Source organism: Pleurodeles waltl, chromosome 9 (genome assembly GCF_031143425.1).
Source record: "Pleurodeles waltl isolate 20211129_DDA chromosome 9, aPleWal1.hap1.20221129, whole genome shotgun sequence".
Taxonomy (NCBI): domain Eukaryota; kingdom Metazoa; phylum Chordata; class Amphibia; order Caudata; family Salamandridae; genus Pleurodeles; species Pleurodeles waltl.
The window spans coordinates 1161524546-1161549876 of NC_090448.1; the positions used below are offsets into that span (position 1 = coordinate 1161524546).

The 25331-nt window shown below is 47.7% G+C and overlaps 1 protein-coding gene across 2 annotated transcripts in view; it reads right to left on the minus strand.

Annotated features, from left to right (window-relative positions):
* Positions 1-25331, minus strand: part of STXBP6 (syntaxin binding protein 6) — a 377445-nt gene that overhangs the window by 60231 nt on the left and 291883 nt on the right. For both annotated transcript variants that reach the window (XM_069209042.1, XM_069209041.1), the window contains exon 4: positions 20970-21135. In XM_069209042.1, coding sequence (XP_069065143.1) covers positions 20970-21135 — 166 coding nt within the window. The remainder of the gene's footprint in view (positions 1-20969; positions 21136-25331) is intronic.

Genomic DNA, 25331 nt, shown 5'->3' on the forward strand with positions numbered 1-25331 from the left:
AGGAACGTTATACAAGGCAACGAGGATTACACGGGGTGGGAATCACATATCTCTGCACTGGTAGGAATGATAAATTAACAATGCATGGTTGGGAGAAAGAAAATCAGTTTTTAAAACATGAAGCAGTGTTTGGGGTGTCTGTACTAAAATAACTATTACCACCCAAAGTAACACTTTTTAGCAACCCTAGAACAACAGATTGGAAAAAAACCAATAAGGTTCTAAAACAAAAGTGTCTTGCAGTCTGTATGTAGCTCCTTTATGTCGGTTCATAGCTCACTGCGCTATGATTGAAGGACTGCAACTTATGAGCTGCAAGTAACAAAATTATCTCTGTCTCAAAAGCAGTATCCCAGTAACCTATCTACATAAAATACAGATCTGTAATCTGCATATTACACAATGTGCTTTGTAACAGGCACGTTAACGTTTTATGCTACTTTGGGCGTCAAAAGTGTGACTATAGATAACAGATCTCTCCAACAAGTGCATTAACCATCAGAGTTATTTTACCATTTTAATGGTTATCTTATCCCCCTGAAACTTGCTGGGCATAGAAAGATTACTGGAGCAGGTGCCTTAACTGGGTAAGATATTTTAAAATGCAGACTTTTTCTGAAAAACTAACTAAGCTAGAACAACTTTACTGCCACATTTTCCCCTGTTGCCAATTTCGTTGTGGCAGAGTTTTACAACAATAAATGATTTTTATAATTCTGTCCCAAGTGGCTCCATTCACTTTCTACTGTTACACCCTGACCCTCACTTTATGAGCAAATGTCTTCTTTTCTAGTACATGAAGTCTCCTTTAAGAAACTGTAAACCTCTGGATGAAGCTGTGTCGAGGATGCTGTGTGTGTGTAAATCCAGGCTGGGACTGGCTGCTGTCCATTCCACTGTGGGATGCTTTGGGTATGTCCTGTCGGAAGGTCAGGGTCCTCATCAGCTGAGTCGGGGGCCCTCCTTGCTGCAACATGCCAGCCTGACTCCTTTCTTTGAACCTCACGAATCTAGCAACCAGGGGGTACCCAAGAAGCAGCGCAGGATGGGCGGCTTGCCTAAGAGATCACAGAAAGTAGCCCAGAGGCAGACGGTCCTTAGAATGTGGGTGTCAATGAGAGTGCCAGACATCTCTAGGGCCCGGAACAGAGCACAGTCCCCCCACCCCCACATCCCTGGTGTGTCCAGGACATGCACCCATCAAGTCCTCAGTTGTATCTCTTCCATGCCAGTGCCGGACCCAGGCAACCAGGAGCTGCCCCTCTCCACCCCGGCCTTGTCTCTTCTCTGCCAGTGCCTGACCCAGGCCGCCATGAGCTGCCTCCTCCCTGGCAATGCGTCTTTTTTAGGTCGAGCGCGCAAGCGATTTGACCTGTTGTAATCTATCTGTGGGCTTTTAACCATGCCCACCGCGCACCCATCACTATCACTGGTTCGTGGGCCTGCCTATCAAAAATCTTTTATCATTATTGGTAAATGCTTTACGTTTGTCCCTCCACTGTTTAAGAGGCAAGTGACAACAGTGCATCCAAGTACAGCCAGTGGTGCTAGAACAAGTTTCAGAACAGGGGTGCTTCCATTAATGCTATATTATTGAAGCCATAGGGATTGTGAATAATACAAGTGTCCAACAAAAAACAAGTGTGGCAAATGTGCCACGCCCATTCAGCAGAAGAGCAGTAACAAGGAGTATGTCGCTGGTGGAGTGTTTTAGAGTAGAGGTGTGGTAGTTACAGACGGCATACTTTCTGTTAAAATGGGCACTAAATTTGCACGGACACAAGTTTTACTAGTAAAGCTGTATAGAGTACAAACGATAAGATGTGGAAATCGAGTTTCAGCAGACATGCATCATTTGGACATCATCAAGTGTCTTGATTTGGTTTGATCCTAGTTATATTTTTGTTTTCATCACCCTCCAGCATTACAAAAATGTGCTTCATTTGTGCTTTCCTAATTGCTGATAAATTTTGAAATACGTGCAGAGTTCATTTACAGGTATTTAAATATTGTTCTGTGTTAGAATGACATCATGCAGCCTTTGCTTCCAGTTCCTGTACGCCAGGATGATTACTACCCAGGTCACTTTTACAAAACCTCATGCTTTGCAGTCAGAGAGTTAAATGTAAACACCAGTTTCTGAATAAGGAGCAATTTGTCAGAAGGCACGGCCTGACATTTGACCTTAGTCTTTGAACCCACAGAAAATGTGACAAGATAAACACAAAATGTAAACCTTTGTTGCTAATTCCAATTCTGAACTTTAGCATAATTATTTTCGGTACTGCTGCAGCATCCCCGCCTCTACTTCCGGGGCACAGCCGAAGGCAGGGATGCTACCACCGCTCGGGGCGCCGACGATGGCCCGAGTCACTGCAGACGTCATCTTATGCCACAGCTCTTAAGGACCCAAAGAAACTTGCACGGAATCACCAGTGGCTGAAAGAACGTAAGTCCCATCTCAAGCAGTGGTGTAACAGAACTTGAGGGAGTCACCCTGCACAGTACATAGAGGGAGGCCTTGACCCCGCCCTCTCCCTCCACTCCGTCAGGCCCGCTGCCAGTGCACAGTGCAAGCCAGTGTGTGGTGCATGACTGTGTGCTGCTGATGGGCCATCTGGAGCTCGCCCTCCCACCCCCTGCACTGCAGGGACAATTGTTACACAACTGATCTCAAGACTTGCGGGAAGTGTCACATCCTGTTTAGTGCACGATGCAGTGCTTGCACAAGCAGTGTTTCCTATGAAGCGGTGCTTAATTTGTAAAAGCATAAGTTCTGTGCCTCCTTAATTCACTGCTGGATGCTCCCTACACGTTTGTCTTGCTTGCAGGGTTCTGCTTCCCCATTCCCCGTCTTCCTCAGTCTTTCCACTTTATATGTTTTTCCCTCTCTTGCTCTTGGTTAAAGCCTCATTCCGAACAATAAGTGCCGGTCCCCAAAAATGAGTGATGGTGGCCGCCACCAGTAAGCCCGGCTCAAATTAAGCACCGCTATGAAGTAAAACCAATATGAAATGTACAGAGACACTGTACAGACAGCGGTTGGCAAATGCCTTTATGCCGCACAAACGTTTACAGCGTCTCAAGATCAGGTGCCCTTTAAATGAGTCTTTTTAAAATTAGTTATGAGACCCCGAAAAATTATAAAAAATGTTACCAGACATGCAGGCCTAGATGCTTTAATAATCTGCTCGACCACACTGTAAAGCTCTCCTCAACAGATCTCAAATTATATGATACAAAGGACATTTTTTATTTCACTGAGCCACCTTGTTCTTCATCATCACATATGACAGCACCTTGAATTATGAGTTCAGCTGCTCGGCTGTACAGAAAACACTTTTGTTTGATTCATTAGATTACACTATGACTTAATTGATCACAGATGGCCTCTCGTTTGCCTTCTATTGTACTAATTGCATTCTCATCAGCAGAAAGGTTTCTCAGTTCATGTTTAAAAACTCTCACTTTAAAAAATATATAACTAAATGATGGTGTGGAAGTGCACTTCCGTTTACAGACAGCACATCGCCCACTGAAATAGCCAAAACATTCATCACTAACATGTAGTTGTACCGATTAAACTATATAACGTGCAAACCATAATGTGTTGAAATTAGGTTTCTGCAAATATTTATATTTTGCCCATCACCAATTGAAGTGTTTTGATTTGTTTTGATCCTCTAAAAATCTTTTTTTCAATCACACTTCAGGACTGTAAAATATTCTGCTTTTCCCACGTTTATATCTTTTGAAATATTTGTATAGTTAATTTACAAGCTATTGAAATGTTGTGTGTTAGACAAAAAACTGGCATACAAAAAGCTTTTCATTTCACACTCACTGTACCCCACGACAACTGTCAGACAGTTAAGTTTACAAACTCCTCTAACCTTGCAGTAAGGTGAAGAACAGTAAACACCAATCTCTAGGATAAAATAAGCAGCAATTTGAAAGAAGACTTACCAGGGGTCTTCAAACTGGGGGGGAGCCCCCCTAGGGGGGCCTCAAGTGGTCCCAGGGGGGGCGCCAGGCTCTGGCCAAAAGAAACATTTCACAGATAACAGTGTTTTGTTTTAAGCAGAAACATGTTATTGCATTTTTAAAATGGCAACAGTAGTTACCTGCAATGTTTAAATAAACCTAGACATATTTAAACATTGCCATCTTTATAAAGTATTTGTGAAACATTCTGAAGGGGGGCCCCAGTGATTTTTATTTTTCAACTGGGGGGGCGCGGCATTAAAAAGTTTGGAGACCTCTGACTTAAGCTGACATTTAAAGGCAGAGCAAATGTGACAAGATAAAAACAGGATCTTTAGGCATCTTTATTGCTCATTCGTTTGCTGAAGGAATAGGACACCTGTTCTGTGCCAGGTGGAGCTGTCTTGCCAGCGCAAGCCAGTAGGCCCTAAAAATAGCTAACCTGATAAAAAAAAGTAGATTATTCCTTGCCCGATGAAATCTGCACAGTTTGGCACCTAACTCAAGCATTAGCATCCTCTCTGAAAGAGACCTGATGCAGACCGTAACATTTGCAATGACAATGCAGTCCTATTTAAAAATAAAACACTGGAAAAGCCAATAGGCTTCGTCTTTTCAAACCATTGGCTTTGCCACTGCTTTTTGTCAATGCTGCATCAGCCAATAAAATGAAGTGCAATGATGTGAATGTATGCGTGCATGCTTTTAGTAATGACACTGCTAACAGGCCAACATTCCCTAGGCGCGAGCATGCATTTACTGTTTCAAGCTGGCAGATGCCAAAGGAAGAAGTAAATTAAATATTAGTTACCTGCACAAAACCACTTTATGGGAAAAGAGAGGACTGGCAAAGGGCAGCTACTGTGCCATTGAAAAAAAATGGGTGGGAACGGTAGGAAAGCAATGGAGGAGTTGGTGAGGGACAAATTATCGTGAAGGGGGAGCAACAAACAGAATCTTAAGATGAGCAAGGAAGGAAACAAATGTATAAGGCAAAATAAGCCTGGGTGAACCAAACAATGGACAAGCCGAGGGGAGGGATGAGCAACAGAGTGGACAGTGGGTGGGAAGGAAGCAGAACATGAGGAAGAGAGCAAGTAAGTACATGCACTCTCATGGAGGACAAAAAAAGAAAAAAAAAGTAGTCCTCTGAATGTGAGCCATGGAGGGATACAAGTCAACCAATCAAAAGATGGTAAAGAAGCTGTGCACCAGGAGAGGGACAAACACAGGAAGAATGAAAAGCCATTAGGTATGAAGCAAGCAAATGTGAATGCCAAGAAAACAAATCAATGATAATCAATGCACTACTTCTAAGCACACTAAGGGCCTGATTACGACTTTGGCGGATGGGATACTCCCTCACAAACGTATGCTATCCCGCTCGCTGTTTTACAAGTGCCATAGGATATGATGGAACTTGTAATATGGTGGGCAGAATATCCGTCACATTTGTGATTGAGTATCCCCTCCACCAAGGTCGTAACCAGGCTCTAAGTTTTTGGTACGTTCACCACATGTCTTTTGACAACAGCAACCTAAAAACAGAGCTGCTTATGAATAGTTTCTTGAATTTGTGTTAGTAAGTGAAACTTACATAAAAAAAGTATGTTACATACATGTTAAAATGGCGATCAAAATGTTATGGTTGCTTCAAAATGTGTATGAACGTTCCATGGAATATTGATAACACTGGAATATCTTTAGATTAATAACAATTACTTGCATCCTCAGAAAAGAGTACTTTCTGATGATGCAATCTTGGAACAATGATTTTGTTTGGCACAGGCAAAAGGCACCCAGCTGTGGCTCCTTTCTTGAGGTGCAGGACAAGCTTACATTCTCCAAGAACAGTGCACTGTGAAAAAAATAAAATTCTAAGCAGCACAATTCCAATTTTCGCACACAAACATTGATAATTCATGTCACAATGTGACCCGGGTCAGAGCTACTGTACAAAAATGCCTGCAGTAGACTTTTTCCCACAAAAAACATTTTGATAACTCTTCTCAATGCTTTGGTACGATTCCTGCCACCTACTAATTTCACAACACATTTCTACAGTTTTTTTTTATCCCCGCTGCTGGATTGTAATTAGATCAGATAACAGCCTAGTCTTCTGAACGTGTGCTGTAATTTCCTTTCAGTTGCAAACAAAGACAGGCTTTTATTTAAAACAGTCTTCTTTTATGCTCTATTACAATTAGGAATTGAGTCTGTGCTTTTGAAAGTTTCCCATTACTGATGCTTGAAAAAAAGGCAAAAGAGGTTTATCTTTCAAAACCAACACTTTGAATATTTCCTGATAGAAGTTTTCAAAGGTACATTTCACAGTTTTACAGTTCCTGTTAGAGTTACTAACTTAACCAGCATTAGGAAGATTAAGGATGGCCACATTAATCAAAAGCTCACTTATGGTTATGTAATGTATACGTCATGCCATCTGGATAAGAAGCCATACGACCATACCCCTCTGATGCAAATGTGATTTCATGTAAGAAATTGGGGTGTTAAGTGGGTGAGAACCCATCTCAAATAATAATTACAATCCTTGTCAGGGTGAACCACAAACGTCATTAAATAAACATGTACTCTGGTAGTTTGGCATAAAGCAGTCAGGCTTAACTTAGAGGCAATGTCTAAAGTGTTTATACAGCACTTCAAACAGTAATGCAGTTGAAATGCAAAACAAAAGAAAAATCCAAAAATTAATTTGCACAAATAGGGTGCAATTTAATGAACAAAATGAAATGACAAAAACCAATAAGAGGAACCAGAGGTGTAATTTTTAAAAGATTTAAGAAAAAATAGTGCCAAGAAACACAAAGTGCCAATGACAATCAATCATCGTGGTAGAACAGAATCTCAACACTATTTTGACGCTCACCACAAGGGAGCACAGGTCAGATACACCAACCAGGTTTGTCCTGGTCAAAGATTTTACCTTGTGATATCCTTTTTTAAGTCCCAGACCAACACAGGCGTACACTTTAAAAAACGTATAAGACTTCAGGGGAGGCACTTAAGAGCCTCCCTGGGTAGGAGGTAGTGGCCACAGCAGGGTCCAGACCTGACCATCTAGGCAACTGCAGAAAAGGTGTCTTGAAGCTTGTTGTGTCCTCATAGCTTTAACAGGATGCTGGCCTTCTGTGCCTTAGAGTCCACATCCTTGTTGTGGATACAAGCAGGAGAGCAGGACCAGCCTACAGGGCTCCTCTTGGGTCTTCTCACAGAGAGCAGGGAAGTCCTTTTGTTCTTCCCAGGCTTCTCAGGTCCTGAGTGTGTTGTGATTTAGGATTGTGAGGGTGCCACTTTTATTCCCAGTGGAAGCTGTGGGTGGGAGACAAACCCTTTGTCTATCCCTTAAACTGGTTCTGGTCAGTTCTGTCTTGGGTTTAGCTCTGGCTAGTGAAACAAAAGGCAGGAACAGGCTTGGTGTCAGGTTCCTTTGCATCTGTTGGGGCAGATCCTTTTGAAGTGCAATCATGGCAAGTCACAGCTCCTCCCCGGCCATCCGGTCAGGAAGACCCACTCCCCTCTACACCCAGGCCCTCTGTCCACTGTCTGACTTGAGTAACATTTCTTATTGACAGAGCCACCAACAGTCCAGGGGCACCTGGTCACTGACAGAAAGACAGCAGAAACCTTAGGCAGGATAATGTCAGGGGCAGCTGACCACTCACAGAAAGACAACAGAAACTGTAGGTGCGGTAATGTCAGGGAAAGTTGACCACTCACAGAAAGACACCAAAAAATCCTAGACAGGGTAATGTTAGAGGCAGCTGATCACTGACAGAAAAACAACAGAAACGTTACGTGGGGTAATGTCAGGGGAAGCGGACCACTCTCAGAAAGACACCAGAAACCCTAGGCAGGGTAATGTCTGAGGCAGCTGACCACTCACAGAAAGACAACAGAAACTTTAGGCAGGGTAATGACAACTTTCTTAAAAGCGGCATTTCTAAAAGGTAATAACTTCTGACTTTACTAATAAAATGTATTTTAAATTACAATTGAAATAAGTGGAATATGTTTTTCTCTAGCTGTTCCCAAGATGAATGGATTACTTGTAAAATATAATAGGGTAATACAGTGTTGGTCCATAAGGGGCTAGCCTTGCTACATTGAAAAAATGACTTTGGAGGTTTTTCTCTGCCAGGATATGTAAAAAGATTACAGATACATATCCTACTTTTAAATACCATGCATCCTACCCTAGGAGTATGTAGGGCCTACTTTAGGGGTGACACATATTAAAAAAGAAATATTAGAACTGGATTTTATTTTTTTATTTGCCCGTGTAAAATGGCAGTTTAAACACCTGTCCTGCAGGCTGCAATGGCAGTCCCGAGGCACGTTTTAGGGCTACTTTAATGGCATAATGAGTACTGCAGCCCACTAGCAGTATTTAATTCACAGGCCATTGGTACCGGTAGTACCATATACTAACAACTTATACGTAAAATAAATGTGACGTTCATGTATATGCCAATTTTATCATGTTTAAAGGGGAGCGCACACACATTTTACAACTGCTTAGCAGGGGTAAAGTACACAGAGACCTATGGCCAACATAAAAACAGGTTTAGCAGCAGAAGACAAAAATCTGGTGTGATCCAGCAGAAAGGGGAAATTTCCAACAAGTCTTGTGATTTTCTTCAATGCTGCTGTTGGTACAATGGGAATGGCTTTGTGAAGTTATTTCTGGCAATTATGGTAATTCATTAGAATGACAATTTACTGTTTTTTTTACACCTGAAAATCCTACCTCTTTTTGGCTAACAAAACGTTGGCCTGTACGATTTTGTTTCCTGCAAACATACTTTTAGCATTGTACATATATGTAATATTTTCTGAAGACTTCATACAGTCTGAAGACTGCATAGTTTACAAAAGGAAAAACGTTGATCGCTTTTTAGTTCTCCAATGAGTCCCAGACTTTCCCTGCTGGATTCTCCATAGCACACACCTTCACCAAGTCCCACACTTCAAAATGCACTGCCCATGGCACGCAAATTCATTGAGCCCCACACTTCACAGCTGCACTCTCAATGGCACACTCCTTCCCCAAGTGCAACAATGTCACTTTAGGATTCTCCATGACACACACCACCGCTGAGACCCACACTCTCAGTGCAGGACTCTTCACGCCACACACCACCACACATTCACTGTGGGACTCTCCATCACATACACTTTCAACAAGCTGCACATTGTCACAGCCAGATTCTCTATGGCACACACCCCCACAGAGACCCACACACTCACTGTTAACCTCTCCACCATACACGCCTTCAGAAAGCCAGACATTTTCACTGCTGGACTCTCCATGGCACACACTACCACTGAGGCCCACACTTTCATTGTAGGACGCTCAACAGCCACCACCACTTTGAGACCCACACTTCCACTGCTGCACTCTCCGTTCCTCACGCTTTCGACATGCCACACATTTTCACTGCTGGACTCTCCATTGTACACACCACCACTGAGACCCATACTGTCACTGTAGGACTCTCCATGGCACACACCACCACTGAGACACATACTGCCACTGTAGGACTCTCCATGGCACACACCACCACTGAGACCCATACTGTCACTGCTGGACTCTCCATTGCACACACCACCACTGAGACCCATACTGTCATTGTAGGACTCTCCATGGCACACACCACCACTGAGACCCATACTGCCTCTGTAGGACTCTCCATGGCACACACCACCACTGAGACCCATACTGTCACTGCTGGACTCTCCATGGCACACACCACCACTGAGACCCATACTGTCACTGCTGGACTCTCCATTGCACACACCACCACTGAGACCCATACTGTCATTGTAGGACTCTCCATGGCACACACCACCACTGAGACCCATACTGTCACTGTAGGACTCTCCATGGCACACACCACCACTGAGACCCATACTGCCACTGTAGGACTCTCCATGGCACACACCACCACTGAGGCCCATACTGTCACTGTAGGACTCTCCATGGCACACACCACCACTGAGACCCATACTGTCACTGTAGGACTCTCCATGGCACACACCACCACTGAGACCCATACTGCCTCTGTAGGACTCTCCATTGCACACACCACCACTGAGACCCATAATGTCATTGTAGGACTCTCCATTGCACACACCACCACTGAGACCCATACTGTCACTGCTGGACTCTCCATTGCACACACCACCACTGAGGCCCATACTGTCACTGTAGGACTCTCCATGGCACACACCACCACTGAGGCCCATACTGCCACTGTAGGACTCTCCATGGCACACACCACCACTGAGGCCCATACTGCCACTGTAGGACTCTCCATGGCACACACCACCACTGAGACCCATACTGCCACTGTAGGACTCTCCATGGCACACACCACCACTGAGACCCATACTGCCACTGTAGGACTCTCCATGGCACACACCACCACTGAGACCCATACTGCCACTGTAGGACTCTCCATGGCACACACCACCACTGAGACCCATACTGCCACTGTAGGACTCTCCATGGCACACACCACCACTGAGACCCATACTGTCACTGTAGGACTCTCCATGGCACACACCACCACTGAGACCCATACTGTCACTGTAGGACTCTCCATGGCACACACCACCACTGAGACCCATACTGTCACTGTAGGACTCTCCATGGCACACACCACCACTGAGACCCATACTGCCACTGTAGGACTCTCCATGGCACACACCACCACTGAGACCCATACTGTCACTGAAGAATGCTTCACTGCACACCTATGCGTGGACCGCAGTCTGACCACTCTCACGGATGAACCCTCTGCCAGCAGCATATAACCAGGTCCCACACATTAACTGCTGGAGTCTCTACAGCACACACCTTCACAAGCCGACAACATTTAAGCTGCTTCATTGTCATTTCATCACAATCGAGTCTGTGTCAGTACTTTAAATAGATTTAATTACAATGCTACTAAGCATGATGGTGTGTGCAGTAGTGAGTCCAGCAGTGATACTGTGTGGCGCAGTGGTGTTGTGTGCAGTAGTGAGTCCAGCAGTGGCAGTGTGTGGCACAGTGGTGTTGTGTGCAGGAGTAAGTCCAGTAGTGACAGTGTGTGGCGCAGTGATGGTGTGTGCAGTAGTGAGTCCAGCAGTGACAGTGTGTGGCACAGTGGTGTTGTGTGCAGTAGTGAGTCCAGCAGTGACCGTGTGTGGCACAGTGGTGTTGTGTCCAGGAGTGAGTCCAGCAGTGACAGTGTGTGGCGCAGTGGTGTTGTGTGCAGGAGTGAGTCCAGCAGTGACAGTGTGTGGCGCAGTGATGGTGTGTGCAGTAGTGAGTCCAGCAGTGGCAGTGTGTGGCGCAGTGGTGTTGTGTGCAGGAGTGAGTCCAGCAGTGACAGTGTGTGGCGCAGTGATGGTGTGTGCAGGAGTAAGTCCAGCAGTGACAGTGTGTGGCGCAGTGATGGTGTGTGCAGGAGTAAGTCCAGCAGTGACCGTGTGTGGCACAGTGGTGTTGTGTCCAGGAGTGAGTCCAGCAGTGATACTGTGTGGCGCAGTGGTGTTGTGTGCAGTAGTGAGTCCAGCAGTGGCAGTGTGTGGCGCAGTGGTGTTGTGTGCAGGAGTAAGTCCAGCAGTGGCAGTGTGTGGCACAGTGGTGTTGTGTGCAGGAGTGAGTCCAGCAGTGACAGTGTGTGTTCGCAGTGATGGTGTGTGCAGTAGTGAGTCCAGCAGTGGCAGTGTGTGGCACAGTGGTGTTGTGTGCAGGAGTAAGTCCAGCAGTGGCAGTGTGTGGCACAGTGGTGTTGTGTGCAGGAGTGAGTCCAGCAGTGGCAGTGTGTGGCGCAGTGATGGTGTGTGCAGTAGTGAGTCCAGCAGTGACCGTGTGTGGCACAGTGGTGTTGTGTGCAGGAGTGAGTCCAGCAGTGGCAGTGTGTGGCGCAGTGGTGTTGTGTGCAGTAGTGAGTCCAGCAGTGACAGTGTGTGTTCGCAGTGGTGTTGTGTGCAGGAGTGAGTCCAGCAGTGGCAGTGTGTGGCACAGTGGTGTTGTGTGCAGGAGTGAGTCCAGCAGTGGCAGTGTGTGGCGCAGTGATGGTGTGTGCAGTAGTGAGTCCAACAGTGACAGTGTGTGGCGCAGTGGTGTTGTGTGCAGGAGTGAGTCCAGCAGTGGCAGTGTGTGGCGCAGTGGTGTTGTGTGCAGGAGTAAGTCCAGCAGTGACCGTGTGTGGCACAGTGGTGTTGTGTGCAGGAGTGAGTCCAGCAGTGGCAGTGTGTGGCGCAGTGGTGTTGCGTGCAGGAGTAAGTCCAGCAGTGACAGTGTGTGGCGCAGTGATGGTGTGTGCAGTAGTGAGTCCAACAGTGACAGTGTGTGGCACAGTGATGGTGTGTGCAGGAGTGAGTCCAGCAGTGACAGTGTGTGGCGCAGTGATGGTGTGTGCAGTAGTGAGTCCAACAGTGACAGTGTGTGGCGCAGTGATGGTGTGTGCAGGAGTGAGTCCAGCAGTGACAGTGTGTGGCGCAGTGGTGTTGCGTGCAGGAGTAAGTCCAGTAGTGACAGTGTGTGGCGCAGTGATGGTGTGTGCAGTAGTGAGTCCAGCAGTGACAGTGTGTGGCGCAGTGGTGTTGTGTGCAGGAGTGAGTCCAGCAGTGGCAGTGTGTGGCGCAGTGGTGTTGTGTGCAGGAGTAAGTCCAGCAGTGACCGTGTGTGGCACAGTGGTGTTGTGTGCAGGAGTGAGTCCAGCAGTGGCAGTGTGTGGCGCAGTGGTGTTGCGTGCAGGAGTAAGTCCAGCAGTGACAGTGTGTGGCGCAGTGATGGTGTGTGCAGTAGTGAGTCCAACAGTGACAGTGTGTGGCGCAGTGATGGTGTGTGCAGGAGTGAGTCCAGCAGTGACAGTGTGTGGCGCAGTGGTGTTGTGTGCAGGAGTGAGTCCAGCAGTGACAGTGTGTGGCGCAGTGATGGTGTGTGCAGGAGTGAGTCCAGCAGTGACAGTGTGTGGCGCAGTGGTGTTGTGTGCAGGAGTAAGTCCAGTAGTGACAGTGTGTGGCGCAGTGATGGTGTGTGCAGGAGTGAGTCCAGCAGTGACTGTGTGTGGCGCAGTGGTGTTGTGTGCAGGAGTGAGTCCAGCAGTGGCAGTGTGTGGCGCAGTGGTGTTGTGTGCAGGAGTGAGTCCAGCAGTGACCGTGTGTGGCACAGTGGTGTTGTGTGCAGGAGTGAGTCCAGCAGTGACAGTGTGTGGCGCAGTGGTGTTGTGTGCAGGAGTGAGTCCAGCAGTGGCAGTGTGTGGCACAGTGGTGTTGTGTGCAGGAGTGAGTCCAGCAGTGACCGTGTGTGGCACAGTGGTGTTGTGTGCAGGAGTGAGTCCAGCAGTGGCAGTGTGTGGCGCAGTGGTGTTGTGTGCAGGAGTAAGTCCAGCAGTGACCGTGTGTGGCACAGTGGTGTTGTGTGCAGGAGTGAGTCCAGCAGTGGCAGTGTGTGGCGCAGTGGTGTTGCGTGCAGGAGTAAGTCCAGCAGTGACAGTGTGTGGCGCAGTGATGGTGTGTGCAGTAGTGAGTCCAACAGTGACAGTGTGTGGCACAGTGATGGTGTGTGCAGGAGTGAGTCCAGCAGTGACAGTGTGTGGCGCAGTGGTGTTGTGTGCAGGAGTAAGTCCAGTAGTGACAGTGTGTGGCGCAGTGATGGTGTGTGCAGTAGTGAGTCCAGCAGTGACAGTGTGTGGCGCAGTGGTGTTGTGTGCAGGAGTGAGTCCAGCAGTGGCAGTGTGTGGCGCAGTGGTGTTGTGTGCAGGAGTAAGTCCAGCAGTGACCGTGTGTGGCACAGTGGTGTTGTGTGCAGGAGTGAGTCCAGCAGTGGCAGTGTGTGGCGCAGTGGTGTTGCGTGCAGGAGTAAGTCCAGCAGTGACAGTGTGTGGCGCAGTGATGGTGTGTGCAGTAGTGAGTCCAACAGTGACAGTGTGTGGCGCAGTGATGGTGTGTGCAGGAGTGAGTCCAGCAGTGACAGTGTGTGGCGCAGTGGTGTTGTGTGCAGGAGTGAGTCCAGCAGTGACAGTGTGTGGCGCAGTGATGGTGTGTGCAGGAGTGAGTCCAGCAGTGACAGTGTGTGGCGCAGTGGTGTTGTGTGCAGGAGTAAGTCCAGTAGTGACAGTGTGTGGCGCAGTGATGGTGTGTGCAGGAGTGAGTCCAGCAGTGACTGTGTGTGGCGCAGTGGTGTTGTGTGCAGGAGTGAGTCCAGCAGTGGCAGTGTGTGGCGCAGTGGTGTTGTGTGCAGGAGTGAGTCCAGCAGTGACCGTGTGTGGCACAGTGGTGTTGTGTGCAGGAGTGAGTCCAGCAGTGACAGTGTGTGGCGCAGTGGTGTTGTGTGCAGGAGTGAGTCCAGCAGTGGCAGTGTGTGGCACAGTGGTGTTGTGTGCAGGAGTGAGTCCAGCAGTGACCGTGTGTGGCACAGTGGTGTTGTGTGCAGGAGTGAGTCCAGCAGTGGCAGTGTGTGGCGCAGTGGTGTTGTGTGCAGGAGTGAGTCCAGCAGTGGCAGTGTGTGGCGCAGTGATGGTGTGTGCAGTAGTGAGTCCAGCAGTGATACTGTGTGGCGCAGTGATGGTGTGTGCAGTAGTGAGTCCAGCAGTGATACTGTGTGGCGCAGTGATGGTGTGTGCAGGAGTGAGTCCAGCAGTGGCAGTGTGTGGCGCAGTGGTGTTGTGTGCAGGATTAAGTCCAGTAGTGACAGTGTGTGGCGCAGTGGTGGTGTGTGCAGGAGTGAGTCCAGCAGTGACAGTGTGTGGCGCAGCGATGTTTGTGCAATAGTTAGTACGGCAGGGACAGTGCATTGTACAGTGATGGTGTGTGCAGCGGATAGTCCAGCAGTGATACTGTGTGGCGCAGTGATGGTGTGTGCAGGAGTGAGTCCAGCAGTGACAGTGTGTGGCGCAGTGGTGTTGTGTGCAGGAGTGAGTCCAGCAGTGGCAGTGTGTGGCACAGTGGTGTTGTGTGCAGGAGTGAGTCCAGCAGTGGCAGTGTGTGGCACAGTGGTGTTGTGTGCAGGAGTAAGTCCAGTAGTGACAGTGTGTGGTGCAGTGGTGTTGTGTGCAGGAGTGAGTCCAGCAGTGACCGTGTGTGGCACAGTGGTGTTGTGTGCAGGAGTGAGTCCAGCAGTGGCAGTGTGTGGCGCAGTGGTGTTGTGTGCAGGAGTAAGTCCAGCAGTGACAGTGTGTGGCGCAGTGATGGTGTGTGCAGTAGTGAGTCCAGCAGTGACAGTGTGTGGCGCAGTGGTGTTGTGTGCAGGAGTGAGTCCAGCAGTGGCAGTGTGTGGCGCAGTGGTGTTGTGTGCAGGAGTGAGTCCAGCAGTGACCATGTGTGGCACAGTGGTGTTGTGTGCAGGAGTGAGTCCAGCAGTGGCAGTGTGTGGCGCAGTGGTGTTGTGTGCAGGAGTGAGTCCAGCAGTGGCAGTGTGTGGCGCAGTGATGGTGTGTGCAGTAGTGAGTCCAGCAGTGATACTGTGTGGCGCAGTGATGGTGTGTGCAGGAGTGAGTCCAGCAGTGGCAGTGTGTGGCGCAGTGGTGTTGTGTGCAGGAGTAAGTCCAGTAGTGACAGTGTGTGGCGCAGTGGTGTTGTGTGCAGGAGTGAGTCCAGCAGTGACAGTGTGTGGCGCAGCGATGTTTGTGCAATAGTTAGTACGGCAGGGACAGTGCATTGTACAGTGATGGTGTGTGCAGCGGATAGTCCAGCAGTGATACTGTGTGGCGCATTGATGGTGTGTGCAGGAGTGAGTCCAGCAGTGACAGTGTGTGGCGCAGTGGTGTTGTGTGCAGGAGTGAGTCCAGCAGTGGCAGTGTGTGGCACAGTGGTGTTGTGTGCAGGAGTGAGTCCAGCAGTGGCAGTGTGTGGCACAGTGGTGTTGTGTGCAGGAGTAAGTCCAGTAGTGACAGTGTGTGGCACAGTGGTGTTGTGTGCAGGAGTGAGTCCAGCAGTGGCAGTGTGTGGCGCAGTGGTGTTGTGTGCAGGAGTAAGTCCAGTAGTGACAGTGTGTGGCGCAGTGGTGTTGTGTGCAGGAGTGAGTCCAGCAGTGGCAGTGTGTGGCGCAGTGATGGTGTGTGCAGTAGTGAGTCCAGCAGTGATACTGTGTGGCGCAGTGATGGTGTGTGCAGGAGTGAGTCCAGCAGTGACAGTGTGTGGCGCAGCGATGTTTGTGCAATAGTTAGTACGGCAGGGACAGTGCATTGTACAGTGATGGTGTGTGCAGCGGATAGTCCAGCAGAGGCAATAAAGGGCCCACTGACGGTGCATGCAGTGGAGGTCCAGAAGTGATAGTGCGTGACAGTGACAATGCATTACCATGTGATGGTTTGTGAAGTGTCCAGCAGCACCACTGCACGAACAATGAGTTTCAAGTTTAACAACGTCGTGTAACTTCCTATTCAGACAAATGTCCCTTCTCGGTTTCATCCACACTGCACCTGAATGTTCAGGTTCATGAGTTAAAACCCGAGCCACACTTCACTGGAAACTGGTCAATCGTCACACATGTGATGAATTGTGGCCAGATTTTGGGTTAGTCTGGTCTAATACATGTAGGAGGCTGGCCTGGTTTGTAGTGGGTACCTAAGGTACTTACACCTTGTACCAGGTTCAGTTATCCCTTATTAGTGAAATGTAGACAGTGTCTAGAAACCAGGCTCGCTAGGGTTAGTGTGGATGAGCAGCCAAGGCCTAACTAGGAGACAGTCAAAGCTCATGCAATACCACTATAGTCACACAATACTCACACACATGAAAGAAAATACTCAGTGTTACAAAAATAAAGGTACTTTATTTTGGTGACACAAATGCCAAAAATACCATAGAGACTATACTTCCTTAGGAGGTAAGTAATACACAAATTATATACTCTAGTATGTAGAAATAGTTGTAAAAAACAGCTAGTGAACAGTGAAAATAGTGAAAAACACCATAGTTAGAAATAGGCCTAGAGGGGACACAAACCATATACTAAAAAAATGGAATGTGAAAGTCAGTTTCCCACCTAGGCAAGTGTAGTGTGTACAGGGGCATTGGGAGTATTAGAAAACACCAAAGCTAAGTAACAGAACCCACCTCAGAGCCCAGGAAAGCAGGAGTAAATCAAAGTAACTTTCCTAGAACACACAAGAACACGAGAAAGAAGATTATGCAAGAACCAGAAGAGACCGCAAGACACCAATGATGGATTCCTGGACCTGAAGACCTGTGGAGGAAGGGGGCCAAGTCCCAGAAGCACTGAAGAGTCCAGGGAGAACAGGAATCCCTGCTAACCAGGATGAAGGAGCAAGAAAATAACCACTGGTTAGGAACAACAGTCAGTATTGCACCCAAGAAGACAGATACGGGTTCCTGGTTGGTGCAGAAGATGTCCCACCCAGAATGGATAAATGCAGTCTGGTTTGCGTCACTGGATTCTGCCAACAAGCCTGGGCACCCGCAAAGCACACAGTTAGCAGAAAATGGCACTGCCTGGGACCAGGAGGGACCTGGTGGACTCTATCCAGGAGAAGGTCCGAGGGGGGCTTTCAGCAACTCAGAGAGCCCTCAGAAGACCAGGCAGCATGCACAGGAATCCCACAGAACGGGGACAAAGAAGGTGCAAAAGGAGGCCCACGCAGCACCACACAAAGGGATGCCACGCCACCGGAGAACCACTCAGGAAGCTGTGCATCGCAGGAAGGAGTGCTGGCGGGCCGGAGCTGCACAGTGTACGAAGAACTTCGTTGAAGGATGCCAACAAGCCTTTAGTGGGGAGGCAAGCTGTTACGTTCAGCAAAGTTGGACAGTTGGATATCAGGACCGCCGGGACTACTTCAGTCCACCACCTGTGATGCTGGATCCCCGCACTTCTTCAGGAGAGGGGACCCACCCCACCGGTCGTTGCTGCAGAGGGGTGCCTGCTAAAGCAGGGAAGTGACTCCTTCACTTCAAGGGAGTTTCTTATTTTTTCTGGTGCAGGCTGAAGACAGGCAGTCCTCTGAGGATGCACGACCTGGTAACAGTTGCAGTTGCTGGCAACAGCTGAAGATACAATGTTGCAGACGACATCTTTGCTTCTTTGTTGCAGTTTGTAGAGTTCCTGGAGGGTCCAGATGCAGTTTCTTCAGTAAGAAGGTGAAGTAAAGGATGCAGAGGATTCCTGCTGGAGTCTTTCAATCCGAATCTGAAGAACCACCCAAAAGAGGCACCCTAAATAGCCCTGGAAGGGGGATTGGTCAACTATACAGGTAAGCATCTATCAGGGGATGGCTCTGACGTCACCTGCTGACACTGGCCACTCAGATGCTCCCAGAGTTCCCTGCCAACTTGTAATCCAAGATGGTAAACCCCAGGCACCCTCTGGAGGAGCTCTGACCTTCACCCCTGGGGTGGTGAGGACAGGGGAGTGGTCACTCCCCTCTCCTTTGTCCAGTTTCACACCAGAGCAGGGACAGGGGGTCTCTGAACTGGTGTAAACTGGATTATGCAAGAAGGGCACCATCTGTGCTTCAAAGCATTTCCAGTGGCCTGGGAAAGTTACCCCTCCCGAGCCTGTAACACCTATTTCCAAAGGGAGAGGGTGTAACACCCCTCTCCCAAAGGAAATTCTTTGTTCTGCCTTCCTGGGCTTGAGCTTCTCAGGCATCAGGAGGGCAGAAACCTGTCAGAGCTGGCAGCAGCTGCGGCTGCCTGGAAAACCTCAGAAGGATGGAATGGCAATACTGGGGGTCCTCTAGGGAGCCCCCAGAATGTAAGGAATCATACAACCAATGCTTGCAAAAGCATTGGGGTATAATTCCAACATGTTTAATACCAAACATGCCTATGTTCGGAGTTACCATTATGTAGCTGTCCAATGTACGCGTGAAATGGCGTCCCACACTCACGAAGTCCGGGATAATGGTCCTGGATGTTGTGGGGGCACCTCTGCTAGTGCAGGGGTGCCCTCACACACTGGTACTCTGCACCCTACCCTCAGGGCTGAATGGCCTGCTATAGGGGTGACTTATAAGTGACCTTGTGCAGTGTAAATGGCAGTTAAAGGGTGCATTCACCTTTTCACACAGGCTGCTATGGCAGTCCCGTAGAAGCCTATGCATGAGCTCCCTATGGGCGGCAAAAGAAATGCAGCAGCTCATAAGGATCCCCTGGAACCCCAATGCCCTGGGTACCTAAGTACCATATACTAGGGACTTATAAAGGGGCACCAGTATGCCAACTGTGGGTGAAATACTGGATTACCAGTATCCTACAACCATAATTTAAGGGAGAGAGCATAACTACTGGGGTCCTGATTAGCAGGATCCCAGTAGACACGGTCAAACACACTGACAAACAGGCCAAAAGTAGGGGTAACCATGCTAGAAAGAGGCCACTTTCCTAAAATACAGATTAATTTTCATTTCACGCCTAATACCTATTCCTGTGTGTGCCGCTTAGTAGATCTTTGGAATCTGGCATTTACCTACAGCCACTTAAAGAAAGCTGGCCTAATCAGTGGCGGCTGCCACTTAACGGGGGTGGTTGGGATTAAAAAAATAAAAAAAAATAAAAAATACTTACCTGGTCAGGTAGGGAAACACGTCCGTCTCCTCCGTCCTCTTCAGGCTTCCAGACTCCCCCCAGCCAATCAAGACGCTGCTGTCACCGTGATTGGTGTAAGCGGCTGCTTCGGCACTCACAGAGGGCATGGCACCCTGTGTACTTTCTCCTCCTGGCTGTGAAATACAGCGGGGTGGAGAAATGCAAAGTGAACCTGTCTGTTTAGCCGACTCATCAAGGCCGGCCAAACAGACATGCGCACTTACGGTGCACTCACCACTCCTCCCTCCAGCTTTGCTCGCCTTATCCTGGCTCAGGAAAAAATAAAATGATAATAATGATCCGTTATCATTTAATTTTTCTTCTGTTGAAAGCAGCAGTGCGACACTCCTCTGCCTTAGCGAAGGAGCCACCCCTGGACCATTTTTAATGCAATCACCTCTGGGCCAATTTAAGAACAAAAAACAAAAAAAACATTACATCTAGATGAGAAAACAACCTTAAGTCTATGTTTGGCACAGATATATTCTTTTTTGGGATCCCGCAGGATTCTAGAGGGTTACAGTCTCCCTTTTACTAACTCATGGTTTTGCATAGCATGAACCAGGCACATGGCTGTCAGTGCACTTTACACAGACCAAATGTATCAGTTAGCAGCTATTCTCGTATTGCAGCTGTAATCCCGTTGTTTAACCCTAAGCCCTCCGAGACCTGATAAGGCTTTGGGGATGGACACCTGAGTGTTTCTCAGTGGTCTATAACTTGTTATTTATGTGCATGGTAACCCCTATCTTAACATTCCTATAAAACATAGGGGTGTTCACCGTACCAACATCTTGCATACACACATACTCGCACCTTATGCAGTAGTTTTAATATGCCTCCTTCAAGGAGTAGCCTGTGTCAATCTTTTGTGAATCCCACCCAACCTTTGACTTAATGGGTCTTCATATGAGTTTGCAGGGGCACCTCGTCAGTAACCTTCCCGCACCCACATACTCTCCTATAGCTCAGACCGACTCATGTGGTAGAGTCCGGTAATAAGCATAAGTGACGCAAATTTATATTCTGAAATACCCACAATGTCTGTGGATTTTGAATTTACAAATACATCTTCATCACTTTGGGTACCCAAGAGGTAGGTGTTTAATGGGTTTTCTGAAGGAGGCTCCTATGCGGGATCTGTCACTGCAGTATAACCTTACCGTAAAACAGTTTTAAAATTAAAAAAAAAAAAAAAAAAAAAACACTGTTCAAACAGGCATTCAAAAACTTTCCATTTGTTTGAGCTTTCCATAAAACATCTTAGAAAGCTAAAATAAAGTAAAAAATCCAACTAATTTGTTATTTCCCAAGAAGTACAACAGCTGTAAACTTCAAACAGCAGCAGAATGAAAAATGTAAAGCACTTTATTAAATTAAGCGCTTGAGTGTAGCTGGTGGATAAGAGTGTGACTCACCTCCGAAAAGTTTAGACTGGCAGTTGATAAACTCCGGCTTCTTGTCCGGAAGGTACCGCTGGCATGAGTGATGCAGAATTTGAAAGAATGTGAATTTTTCAGAACCGGAATTTGCCACCCATTGGTCAAAGGCATTCTCGAATAACAAGTCGAACTCCGGAGAATCCTAGAAAGAATGAGGGAGCCAATTGTTACCATTCTGATACTATTTCAAAATCACAAGTAGTAACATTCAAATGTCAGATTCTCCCCATAGAAAGACCAAAGGATATTGATGCAGTTAAGGAAGTCTATCATGATTATATGTTGCGTATCTAGCGCCACGTAGAACACAAGGCTGTTTTAGTGCTCTTAGCATCTAAGGGACTCCTGTGATCCCCATCCCCAAGTGGTTGCCATGGCTGCTCAGTGAAACAACAGGACCTCTACAGAACGTTGTAGTTAGAGGTGGTTCTCCCTCTTTGAGAATACTTATTACAGGTGGCCTCCCAAAAGACACGGGATGCCGGTGATAGGACCATTTCTGCTCAGCCTGAAGGAGGGTGAGGTCAGGGTGGTGAGAGTCACCAGAAGGTTTCTTGGATGCTGAGGAACAGTGCATCCAAGCCAGACGGCTTCAAGGACAGCATAGGATCTGGAGTTCTGTTATTGTCTTCTTTCGGAGCAACGCTCTGCCAGATGACTGGCTTCAGTTAGAGGATATCATTCTGAATATTAGGCAGGCAGCTCAGTTTTGGACCTCGCAGTGCTGGTACAAACTGCGATTGGTGACACTAAGACATAAGGAGCATCATCCTGCCAGGAGAGTAGAAGGCCTCAGATGAGGTGATCTCGACTTGAGACATATAAATTATGTTTTAGGATAACTTCATTCAGAAGCTGGTGTGTTTGAACAAAATAAATTATGTGGTTGAGTGCTGATATTTCTGTGACAAAAAGGACTCTGACATCCCTTGACCTACATGTTCAGTAAAAATAAAAATAAAAAAGGTAGGGTGGATGGGTTGATGAAGGTCAAATTTAAGGAATTTTACTTTTTGTTTGCTCTTTGCTCTGGCTCCAGAAGGTACTATCAATAAGGTAGATCGACTCTGCTAGGTCAAGGTTGGATGAGACAATGCTGTTGTGACAAACAGTACGTTGGCTAAACTCTGGAGTGATATGCATTATATTAAAAGGGACAGTGGTTAATATGTAAATATAAGCATCTGGATGACAGCTGAGCCTGGAGGAAATTTGATTCAAGAACTCGGAAAGAAAACAGGTAGTCAACCAATTTTGCATGTTCTGTCATGGGTTTTATTAAGGATTTTAGGTACATTAAGTAAGATGTCCTAAGGCGAAAGAACTTGTGGACTCAATTGATAAAAATATATTAAGAAACAAGATCACATGCAGCCAACACATGTAGGGGGACCTGGACTGCAGGATGGCCAACGGCTACAGGGGTGAGGACTTATCTTTGAATGTTGAGCGAGGCTACTCCAGTTCTGTGGTAAGGAGTAAAGACTTACTGACCCTCATCCTGTATGTTTTTCAAGGTAAGTTTGCAACTGTGCCTGGCCTTATGTTCAATGTTTGCGTCTGCGGGACGTGCGTCAGTGACGCCTCGGTAGCTCTCGGGGAAGGGTAAAGGCTAAACCCCTGGATGAAGGACAACACTGGTGTGTTTGAGGGTTTAGGACAATGTTCCTTTTCAGAAGGACACATTAATGAATTTCAAGAGGTGAGTTCCTTTGTATCAACAAGGGTTTTCAATGTCTTACAGGATGGATGAAGATGGACCCATGATTCTTTGCACATTTATGATACTGTATATGGACTTCATTTTAAAATGAGATAATTCAGATTGTGGGTTGGGGTGGAACACAGAGAAGGCAGGAGTCAGGGTTGGTACTATGAGGACAGCTGCATATCTCAGATATGATAACAGGTCTTCTGTCGCACAAGAGTGCCTGGGAAGCTGGGGCAAGGATGCTAAGCACCTGTTAGTGATGAGGCTCATGGACATTTTGGAAAACACTCAGATGTTTTCAAAGCTATATGAGCAGCACTAATGCTGCTCACAGAGATAATTCTGCAATTGGCAATACTGTGAAATATCTAGCTAATGTATTATTTTCCTTCTAGGGCAGCTGTGTGGATTTGCAATAGGGAAGCAGGATCTTTAGAGTACAACTTCTGGTTTGAGGTGGTGTCACGTGGCTATGCTTTTTGAGTGGGTGTTTGAGTCCAGGAGCCGTATTATATGATGTGCCATGGAGGTACACATAGCTGGGGTGCACCCGCTGTGTGCGCACTCCTGGGGCACTTTGGTATTACATAAGGGGCCGCAGACACTTGTGCAACCCCTTCGGTACTACTGTTGGTGCTAGGGCAGTTGTAGCACCTGCCCTATCTCGAGAGGGCATGCCCTCATGTATATGGGGGAGTGGCATCATGCAAGTGAGGGAATCTCTGCCTCTGCACTTGCGCCATAATATGGACTTGGGCACAAAGGCAAAGGAGATGTTAGGCGGAGCACGGACAGTGCGTCACAAAAAGGTTGCACACTATCAGTGTGCCCCCGGAGGACAGTCCTCCACAGGGGACAAAGAGGTCCCTTCGACCCTCTGACATCCCCCTGCAAGTGGGTGCAGTCACCCACGGCACCCGCCTGCTGGGGGGATCTCTGTCCCTCTCTGTAAAATGCAGGCAGGTTGCTGCCTGCACAGTGAAACATGGTGCGGCTGGTTGAAGCAGCCACTCCATATTTCACATGAACGCGTTGCCCCCACGGCAGACCCAAGTTCAGAACTGCCTTGTGGCAGCACATTCATTGTAATCTGGGGCACTGTTTGTGTTTGAACCCAGAGCACTTGTTTAAAGGTGCGCCGCGGTGCAGACTTTGCGGCAGATTCACAATACGGGCCCAGATTGGTGGTACTATCTCTGCACGCTTCCAGCAGAAATAATAGGACTGTTTAATGGCTACTCCTGCATCCCACTCTGGCCCTTGCTATTGGTCTCCTTCATCCCACTGTGGCCCTTGCTAATGGTCTCCTGCATCCCACTCTGGCCCTTGCTATTGGTCTCCTGCATCCCAGTCTGGCCCTTGCTATTGGTCTCCTTCATCCCACTCTGACCCTTGCTATTGGTCTCCTGCATCCCAGTCTGGCCCTTGCTATTGGTCTCCTTCATCCCACTCTGACCCTTGCTATTGGACTCCTTCATCCCAGTCTGGCCCTTGCTATGGGTCTCCTGCATCCCAGTCTGGCCCTTGCTATGGGTCTCCTGCATCCCAGTGTGGCCTTTGCTATGGGTCTCCTGCATCCCAGTCTGGCCCTTGCTATGGGTCTCCTGCATCCCACTCTGGCCCTTGCTATTGGTATCTGGCAACTCAGTCTGGCCATTGCTATTAGTCTCCTGAATCTCAGCCTGGCCCTGGTTTTTGGTCTTCTCCATCCCAGTCTGACCCTTGCTATTGATCTCTTGCATCCCACTCTGGCCCTTGCTATTGGTTTCCTGCATCCCAGTTAGGTCCATGCTATTGGTCTCCTGCATCCCAGTCCGGTCCTTGCTATTGGTCTCCTTCATCCCAGACTGACTCTTGCTATTGGTCTCCTGTATCTTAGTCTGGCTCGTGCTATTGGTCTCCTGCACCTTAATCTGGCCCTTTCACAACACTGAATTTGTCTCTTCCTCAGCACACCCACCGTGAGGTTTTTCCACCTGCTCCTTACAATATGAAAAGATATGTATAGTCTACGGTCTGGGTGAAGATGGTGTGTAGGAGAAATTATTTCCAATCTTTTTTCCAGTTTGCCAAACTGTGTCCACTCGGTTACATGAACTCTTCTCTCTTGCTTCTCTTTCATTAGCTGCAAGAGCTGAGATTATTTAGAGGTAATTTATCCTCCAGTATGGAGTAGAAAAGGCAGACAGTTAAATCAAAATGTCTCTCTTCTGATGGTCAAAGAAAAGGTGCAACATTGGTCCCCATTTGGTGCATCGCGTGGTTCTGACAAGGTCATAGCAAGATAGAACACTAATCTGTCTGTATCACTTAATTATCTGGTACTCTTGGTTGTTACTTCTTCTGTCATGAAATTCCCAGTTGTAGTGCTAGCCACCATTGCAGTAGCACTGTAGTACATTCTCTAACTGGGCCCCTTTGATGTGGATATGGGAAGGTCGTCAGTAGGACTTGAGGAAGCACAACATCCCTTTGCCATTTCGTGTAGCAAGCATTCGCTGCCTTGTGTCCTTTCCACAAATTATTCTTCGATTCTGCTGTGGAAGTGATAACCTTCAAAAACATCAGGCTGAAGTAAAAAATACCAGAGTCAGAACACACATGAAAGGAATGAAAGTACTACACAT